General features: G+C 42.9%; 1 protein-coding gene across 1 annotated transcript; it reads right to left on the bottom strand.

The window, feature by feature from the left end:
• Positions 1 to 210: 210 nt before the first annotated feature.
• LOC148033001 (uncharacterized) lies at positions 211 to 4651 on the bottom strand. The gene has a single exon (XM_087683699.1). It carries the CDS (start codon positions 4102 to 4104, stop codon positions 1039 to 1041), a length of 3066 nt encoding a protein of 1021 aa, XP_087539825.1. The 5' UTR covers positions 4105 to 4651; the 3' UTR covers positions 211 to 1038.
• Between the last annotated feature and the right edge of the window lie 5532 nt (positions 4652 to 10183).

The raw sequence follows: 10183 nt of genomic DNA, 5'->3' as shown, positions 1-10183 counted from the left end.
TGTGACATGGTGGCATTTGGATGTAAAGGTGGTGTCCTTAGCCCTGCTCCAACAAGCCTGCAGACACCGGACCTGTACCTGCCATGTATATACTAGGATAATTCTTAGTACCCAATCACACAGCTAGAAGCCCAATGTACCCAACAAACCGACAATCCTCATCTCACATAAGACATCACAATAAAATTATGCAAACTCACTTTGTTTACCCTTTCAAGACTGAACAGTGTTATGACATCTGAACTTGCCACGGCATAGCTGCAGCATCTGGAAGCCTGATAACAAGAACACAGGGCCTCCACTGCCCTGAACCCAGAAAAGCACTAAAACTCATATCATAGAGAGTGCCAGACCTCCTGCCCACCCATCTCCAAGTTACAGGCATAAAGGCACATGATGCTCTCGCTACAAAATTAATAAGTTCTAGGAAACAAAAATTACAAAGCTGATTTTTGGCAATGATAGTGTTGCTGTCCATTTACCACATCAGAATAACTACCCCATCATTGAGAAACGTAGACATGTTCCTTACAGAGTAGCAGAATCATATCACATCAACCCTCAATGCGAGGGGCTTGGTGAGAAACAGAATAGATTGCCTAACTTCTCTGCAGCAAAAATAGAGAGATACTTTACAGGGCTGCTGAGGAGCAATCTATTCTGTCCACTCACCCATACTTGTAAGCAGAAACCTGAATATCAACCTGTCCCATCACAGGGGAATGAGGGTCACCCCATTACCTTACAAATGTAACTCAAACTCAGCTAGTTGATAGCTGCACCTTGGATGCTCTCATCCATCGCAGCATGCCTGCTGGATGAACTTTGATTGCTCTACATTGATGTTTAAACCTCACATATAATTTACTATATATGTAGAGCCCAAAGGAAATGCTTCCCGAAAGAGGCCATCTTATTGATGTGCTGCGCAGGAGAACCTGCAGTCTGCAAACTGCTGCCTTATATATTCTTAAAGGTGAGCCCCATCCCTCAAATCAATCAAGAATATCTGGATGCTAACACCTTTTTGCAACAATATCAAGACTCCAAAGAGAGTGCCTCCTTAGTAATAGCATGCTGACCACCAAGCTCCTTAGATACAAAATCTGCATCTAGGAACCTTGCTACAAATGCCCACAACTTGTACACATCCTCAAAATTAGATAAGATGCTCAAAGCAGCAGTCACCACCTCAATCCTGGAGGGCAGCCGTCTACGATGGTCTCGCCCGTGCAGTGTCTTCTTAGCAGTCATATTTTTCTGATTGTCCAAGAAGGTCTGCATGTCCACAGTATTATCAGGCAATTGGAGATTCCGAAGAAAGCCTATGCTCAAAGAAATATTGAATTTATCTGCCAACATCTGTACAACCTCGGGATGAACCATTTTACTGTGGCAATCATACAGATTGAAGGCCACAGAAGCACCCCGATCATACTTGATTTGAGGACCATATATATGAACCAAGAACAAACTGGCTTCAGGACCAGGATGACGAAGTTGAAGTAGCGAACTTATTAGCCAATTGATAAGATACCGAAGCCTCAGTGTGGTTTTATTTAACCCTAACATGTCTGCATGATCGAGGCTCCTACAGACTACTTCTGGCTCCTTCTCATCCCACTGTTCCTGCTCTGCACAATCCAGGTCATAAGATGGTGAGCCATCTTCGCTCTGGCCGAAATAAATTCCTGCGGAATGGTCTCCACCAACTGCAGAGCTCGGATCTTCAGAGTCCTGCATGATGGGTGATATGCTCCTACCTACCATGAATCTATCACCATTCCTTCTACCTAAAAGCCTGAAATCCCCTTCAGTTTCTCTTCTAATAGCACTCTCGCCCTGATTCCAAACAGCTCTCTCTTTGGACATCCCTTTGGAATCCTGCTTTACAAGCTTCCCAGAATTAGCTGGAAGCTCACAAACTTCAATCTCGCACCTTTTCTCCTGATCTCCTCGAGGTTCAGAGGAGGCTGCACCATTGTGCATACCTCCTAAATCGCCCTCACTAAAACTGTGGTAGACTTCATCTTCTTGACCTGCTGAACAAGGACCATGACTGGCCGAGCACGTAGCATCACCATTTTCCAATGCAGATGATTGTTTGTCTTTCTTATCTTCATTTTGACTGCCTGTAGGAGCATCTCCATGTCTGCAAACCTCTTTCACATCATCCCCAGCTGTTTCCAAGCACTGCGATTCTGTAAATGGTGACCTTCCTGGATCCAACAACTCCACATACCTAGTGCTTCCATCTTCACCCGTTGTCTTCAACTTAGAGGGCAGTGAAGCAGCATCAAGGTCTTCACTCCCATGCTCAGATGAACTTAATTCTCCATCTTCAAGTATGCTGTTTGTCAAACCTTGGGATCCTCGAATCTCTGCTGTATCACTAGGACACCCCCCACTATCCAACCTTTGAGCTTCATTTAACATAGAATGATGTTGTAATTCACCTAAGGCACCTGAAGTTATACCTCCACTAAAGGGTCCACTAAATGGCCCACTGAATGGCCCACTAAAAGGTTCTTCAGACATAGAGGTGCGACTTGCTGTCCCAATAGGGCTAGGTCCAATATCTATGCAGAACAAATTGTCAGTACCATCCTCACTAAAAACAGGGCTACGAGTAACCTCTCCTGTTGATTCACAAATAGAAGTATCATCATCATCCTCTTCTACGACCCCTTCAATCCGAGGTAGTTTATGAGTTTCATCATCAGATGCAGAATGCTTATTGAAGCCAAGCATGGGACCAGAGAATGAAGCTACAACAGGAGTACTGCCTCTGTAAAATTCAAATTCCCCAACTTCTCGTCCATCGTCTTTACCACCCTCCAGCTCATCTATATCTTCAGGATTACCATCAGAAGATCCACTCATAGACCACTGGGTAGGATACGGGATGATCCGGACAATCCCATTTGCAGGGGCTCCAGACTCATCCTGTATACTCTGAATAGCAGTGTTTTTTATGAAAAGACAACCAAAGCCAGATGGGTCAGCTCCAAACACCTTATAAAAAGATGCAATTATAAAATCTGGCCTGAAGAGCGAAAGACCTAGAGAATCCATATCTTTGGGTCCTATGGCAGACGCATCCAGGAGCACATGCCACTTGTTTTGCTGGGCTAAGGACATCCATTGGTATGAATACTTGGCACCAGACACACGAGATTGCACAGGAAACACAAATAGCCCCTTTGCTGGTCCCCTTCTCCTTCTCTTAGCAATCAGCAGCTTCCGCAGCTTAGTCGATACAATTCTCAAAGATGACCATTTGAAGCTCACATTTGAGATCTTCGCCCCTTTCTCCTTTGCTTTTTGCACCATCCAACCTACTGATTCACTTTCATAGTCATACATTGTAATCAGTCTTCTACATATTTCAAAAGGGTAGGCATCTGCAAGCAACTTAAATGAAGCCCCCCTGCTTGAAGTGAAAACCATACTATAATCTGTCTCTTGGATGTTAAGGTAATCCATGATCCGCTTCCTTATATCACATTCTACGGTTCCAGCCTCAGCAGCTCCAAAAAGGGCATGCGAGCACAAGTTTACTGAAATGTTAGAAAGAGCAAAAGAAGCAGACTCCCACTCATGGACCTGTTGCAAGTACGAGAAAAGGCCAAATCCACAGTAGTCCAAGCAGATTCGCCCACTTTCATCAAGGTGGGTATACTCTGTTGCTCGGAGATTGTCAATAGCTGCCGTTTCGGAATACCGTGGATACATTTCCTTGAACATGGAAAATGCAGCTTGAAGGTCAGGCAGACTTTCATAATTAGTGAAGACTGTGCCTTCAGCCATGGACACGGCTCGTAGAAACTCACGGTGAGCATTCTGACGAGCTCGGGAGCTCGATGAGGAGACTTTGCTCTGGCCCTTGCTCTGCATTTCACGGGCGGCCGGCCTGGCTGTCTTCTTAGACTTCTGGTCAACTTTGTCAGCTGCCCGAGCATCCTGAAGCTGCTTGAGAAGAGATGGCATGGCCTTGGGCTCCGCAGCCTGTGTCGCTGGTGCTTCGTCCTGCCCTCTGGCTCTCTTGTCCACAGCCACAAGGGATGCACAGAGCTTGATAGACTTACATAGGTAAGAATGCATCAGACTATGGGCAAGAGGGGCGTGCTTTGGTCTCTCCAGGGTTTTTGTAACTGCGGAAAAATATAATCCTGCAAAGAAGAACCTCTGCAGCAAGCCAAAACCAAAGTTTTGGACCAGGGGCTGCAGGGGGTTGCAGGCCGAAATTACAATAGGCAGGGCGGAGAGAGAATGATGCCTCTGCGGTTGCGGTCTTTTTTACCTTCCTCTGTCTCGCTTTCTTCCTTCGCGGCTGCGGCCTTGCAGAGATCCCATGGAGGCTAGTAGGGGAGCTGGCACAGAGCATGGGCAAAACCAGCCATTGGAACAGAGCTCGAACAGAGCATGGGCAGATCCAGCAGGATGCAGGCGAGCTGATGCAATCCAGAGAGACCCACAACCATGATCAGAGAGCTTAAGAGGTGAGGAGGGCAGCCCAGCAGCAAGGACACAGAACAGAAGCTCTCTCTTCTGTCTTTGGGTTGTGTGCGCGAAAATAAGGCCTTTTGGCAGAGGCCTTTTGGCAGATGGGCAGGGACACAGACACACAGGAGAGAGAGAGAGAGTGAGAGAGAGAGAGAGAAGCTCTTTTTCTAGGTTCTGGCTTTGGTCCCGACTCCCTATCTTGTTTGTGTTGTTGTCTCGCTTTTCTCTTCTCTCAAAGTTGTTGTCTGTAGCGATGATAGCAAGGGCATCTTTAAAATTTACTAGACATAGAACGCTTTGGAATGCTTCTCCTACCAATGGCAGCCTACCAATTACTATATGGTTAGTTGAGAATACAAATTCACTATTGCAGCTTCACAGCAGCGATTGCGCGAATATATTACGAAGCAGGTTTTTGACAAAAGCGACATTGTCATGCTACCATATGGCGACTTCAGTTTCCTCACTTTTTCTCCACCTATTGTATTTTACTATTTTTATCTTCTCTCTTGCATTTCTCTAAACTCTCTTTGTCTTTGTCTTTTTTATTTTCTCTCTCCTCTCTCTATCCCTTCTCCTCTCTTTTTATTTCTTTCCCCCTCTCTCTCTCTCTCTCTCTCTCTCTCTCTCATGCACTGTCATTGCCCATCCGGCTTCATCATCGTTGCTTTGACCTAGCTCCGCAACTACAACCTAATCCGAGTATGCCACCTCGTTCTACTCCCAACTCCATACACTGTCAATGACAGTGCCCTCCACCACACCACTCCCCACACTACTATGGCCATGCTTCTTCTATGATGATTGTTTGCTATTCTCATGCTCCTTGTTGGTTTTGCAACCGTGCCCTCTCACTCCCAAACGCCCTGAGGCTTGCGTCGAGAGAGTGAGTGAGTAAATGAATGAGAGAGAGAGCTACGTCAACCTCTCTCAAGGCCCACTACTGCTTCTCGGCGCAGAGAGAGAGAGAGAGAGAGAGAGAGAGAGAGAGAGAAGGTTGAGTAAGCTTATATGCATCCCCACCTACTACTACAAGAAAAAGAGAGAGTCCTAAATGCCATGAGGCTCACTTGCTACTCCTACCAAGGGGGGGGGGGGGGGGGAGAGAGAGAGAGAGAGAGAGAGAGAGAGAGAGAGAGAGAGAGAGAGAGAGAGAGAGAGAGAGAGAGAGTTGTGTGTGTGTGTGTGTGTGCGCGCACGCGCGTGTGATAGAGAGAGAGAGAGAGAGAGAGAGAGAGAGAGTTGTGTGTGTGTGTGTGTGCGCGCACGCGCGTGTGATAGAGAGAGAGAGAGAGAGAGAGAGAGAGAGAGAGAGAGAAGCTACAACGTTGCATGGTTTCTAGAGAGGAAACAAAGAGGCATTTTCAAAAGTCAGTTTTTATAGGTTTGGTACCATGTTACAAGTTTGGGAAGGCCTTTGGAGGTTTGGGAATTCGCTAAGGTACATCTAAAATAATATACAACATGATGATCCCCACCTACTACTGCTCCTGTTGAGAGAGAGAGAGAGAGAGAGAGAGAGAGAGAGAGAGAGAGAGAGAGTTGTGTGTGTGTGTGTGTGTGTGTTAAAGAGAGAGAGAGAGAGAGAGAGAGAAGTTGCAATGTTGCATGATTTTTAAAGAGGAAACAAAGAGAGATTTTCAAAATTCAAATTTTGTAGGTTTGCTACTATGTTGCAAGTTTGGGAAGGCCTTTGGAGCTTCAAGAATTCCCTAAGGTATAGCTAAAATAATATATATTACAAACAAATATATATTGTGATTAAGTATCAATTGATCATTATGTTGGCGCCAATATTATGAGCATTTAGGCTTTCATTGACTACCATGTAAAAACTCACAATGTTATCGATGACAATGGGAACATCAACACTTGCTCTACATTGCATCCATCAATGACACAATCCAAGTACCCTACCCCCAAAATAATTACTTCCTCAAGATGTTGGATGTCTTGAATGACTTCCTCAAGGTGGGGTCACTAGAAAACCTCACTAAGTGCTACACCTGTATAAGAAAAGCCACACCACCACCGCCACCTCCTCCTACTCCTCCAAGTGGTCCTCATAGAACCATCTCAATCTATCCACGTAGTCAATGAGCATCCAACAAGCTTAATGTTGTTCACATAGAATTTATCTTGATCATGATAAAAGCTTATTTGTTAAAGCGGATGGGTGAGCTAGAGCCATCATTATATCAATTTATGTTTAAATAGGGAGACCTCAACTCTCCTCTAATTTACTATGCCATCCCTATTATTTGCTTAGATTCTATTTACTACATCATGTAATTTTATAGCCATCACCTACCACCCTTGCTCCACTAGTTCCAACAAGTATTCTAAAGGGAGCTCCAAGTCTAAGCTAGTGTAAAAGCATGAGAAGCTTGTAGCCCTCAACAAGGACTTCTCCATGAGTTGTTGCAAGCATTAGTGTATGCCCTTGGCAAGTGCAACCATGGTAGCAACATATAAGGTGGTGCTTCAAATAGTTTGAGGTAAAAGTGCATACCATTGCTTACATCTACCACCTTAACATTGTTAGACTATACGTGTACTACTTAGCCAAGAATGGGAAGCTACTAATCTACAACTACATCCCAAATGGTAGCTTTGCCTCTACATTACCCTTTTTCTTTTGGGGGGGGGGGAATTTAAGAAAAGAGAATTCATTTATATTTCCTTTGTACTTAACATCTAAGCACTAAGAAGAATTGATTTTGTACTACAAGGCACTTCACATCATCACTTGGAAGATTGCCTAGGGAAGAGCATGGAGCTATCATACTTACACCAATGTAAGGTCCATGACCTCTAGTAATGTGGCCAAGTTGGCATGTCACTATATGCTATGGGAAGCTTGGTAGTACACAAACATAAGTGCATTTTTAATGTACTCTCACCACTCACTAAGTAGTGAAATTTTCTAATGGGCAACAATTGCATCTACATCAACTAGGAAATGACCCTACCATTGACTAACAATGTTGTACTTACCTCCTAATGTAGCACCCTCCCACCAACATGGCACCTATCGAAAAGGGATGCATGGTTCAAGAGGAGGTTGAGATTTGAATGTGAATGGTGGTCATGGTTTCTACAAGAGCTTAGTATAAGGAGGTTAAGATGACTTACTCTTTCGAGTGTTTTCATGCCCTATGCACAAACTCTCTCACATAGCCAATTTGTACTCTAACTACCAAATACATTTTCTGTAAATCCCATAAATAAGAGGACTCAAGAACTAGTTGTAATAGACTCATCATTGCTCGTCTCTCATGATATAGTTCAATTTGCAAAAATGAAGCTCCAACATTATCATTATTTTGTTGTATGCTCCCTTTAGAGCTCCAAGCCACCTCTTTCACCCTCACCCTATACTAGAACCACCATGTGGAGAAAGGGAGAAGAAATAAATAAAGGGAAGAAAGAAAATGGAGAGGAAAAGCCTCTTTCAAACTCTCACTTGCACACACACACACACACACACACACACACACACACACAATCAATGAAGAAGGATACAAAGTCAAGTAGAACTATAATGTACCAAAATCAAAGATTATGTATTTTGGATTGCATTATATTATTTTAGGAGCAATTATTCACAATGTGTAATAATTGTAGGTTGCACCATTACTTTCACAATATTATTTGAGATCTAGGCTTGCTCCCATGCAAATTGTAAAAAATATTAGAGCTAGATAGGAAGACTTGTGGGGCTATATGAGGTTGTGGGCATAAGCTTCTATTCACTCTTGATTGCAAGAATGTGTAACTACGATTCTTGGAGCATTGTGTGGATCATGGAGCTATCAACAATTCAACAAGGTTAGCCTTAAAGAATGCCATGAGGATCTCTCATTACTTCTTTGTGCCATGAGGATCTCTCAAAGAATGCCATGAGGATCTCTCATGACTATCCTTGGGAATCTCAGGAAGAATCTCAAGAGGATGGAACTAAGGCTAGCCCATCCCTAAATCTTCAAAGGAGACAAAACCAATGGACTTAGCCAGAACTAGCCAAAAAAACTCTCTGGTTGATAAGATTCTCACTGAGGAGGAGCTACATATTGCGAGTAGACTCGGACAAGGTACCATGCTACTCGATGTTGCAAAATATCTACCAAAGGAGCAATTGATCAAATGGCAGTCTCAAAGAGACCCAACCTATGTGGCGCCAACTTCCTTTCGAGTGTCTAATCATTCAAAGAACTAGCCATATTATATCATTGCAAAATCCAAGAGAATGGGCAATTGTGAATGATTGCAAATCAGCCCCAAAACTCAACCAAAGTAAGGATAAAACAAGAGGGAATTCCAAAGTATAGAGTTGTCCACCAACTATAGGCAATAGACTGCCAAAGTAAAATGTCTACTCTCCAAGACTGTTAAAAATTGTAATTACAGCATTGCTGTAATAAATACGATTAAGACCAGTATGAGCAAATAATTAGGAACTACCAAGCTCCCACTACTAGGAATATCCTAGCAACACCCAAGATATGTAAAAGCAACTAGTAACGAAAAGGCACACAACCGGTACTGAAGTCTCTATTTCATAAACTCAAGGGAGATAGTAACCAATACATCCCATATGCATAGACATTGTGTATGTAAGAGATCTCAAGATCAATTGCAAAGATCCATCAAATACACAACTAACTGAGTAGAGAGTAATGGAGCCCAATACATAACCAAGAAGCACATATACATCCTTGATATCCTACTAATAGAGGTAAGTGCTAGTGTCCAAAGCATGTTAATCAAATCAGCCCACTAGTAGGTGTAACTACATCCAAGAGGATCCAAGAGAGCATGTACATAAGGGAAGAGTCCCACTATCTTAATAAACCAAGCTCAATTGCATAGAAGATCTAAAACTCTAATGATATGTATTTATCAAGTACATAACATCAAGTGCCCAAAGACATAAACCAATACATCCGAGAGCATAAAGCACGATAAGTCTTCAAATTGGTAAATGAAAATCACTAAAGCAACTAAAGCATGCTATCTTCAATATTGACAAACTTGATGGCACAAATTTTTCTTATCTGAAGATGCAAATATGGCACGTATTGGTATAGAAGTATTAGATTAAGCTATTGAAATCTACAAGTGTCAAGCCCAAAGACATAGATTAGATGATTGGGATGAGTTGGATGAGCTATGTAAATCCACCCTTATTTTATCATTGTCTAAATAGGTTTATTTTAATGTTGTGGTATTTGAAAATAATGCTTGCTAGTTATGGGAAAATATATGCAATCTTTATGACAAGCAAAGTCCTATGCCACATATGTATTGGTTGAAATAGCTTATGGACCTTTGCATCAAGGAAGGAATGTCTATGTCTACTTGAATGAGTTTCATTCGATTTTCAACTTGTTGACTTCGCAGGGTATTTACTTTAAAGACAACCTACCTTCCTTATTCTTACTTGTTGCACTTCTCGAGTCATGGGATACTTTTTGTAAGGCCATGTGTGCAAATACTTCTAAGATAGCTCAAAGATCCATGATATTGAGGGTGCTTTACTCATAGATGAGGTAAACAGAAAGAATATGGATTCCTCCCGCACTTCTCATGCATTACCTGTTAAGGGCAAACATGATGGTAAAAGCAGTAATGGCCATCGTGGTAGAAACTCACAAAGGTCTTCGTCTCATGACCA

The sequence above is a fragment of the Lygodium microphyllum genome, chromosome 8, assembly GCF_053477565.2.
Source record: "Lygodium microphyllum isolate KBCC chromosome 8, Lygodium_microphyllum_v1.1.10, whole genome shotgun sequence".
Lineage (NCBI taxonomy): Eukaryota > Viridiplantae > Streptophyta > Polypodiopsida > Schizaeales > Lygodiaceae > Lygodium > Lygodium microphyllum.
The sequence above is the reverse complement of the archived record's forward strand: the minus strand, read 5'-3'. Positions and strand labels throughout refer to the sequence as shown.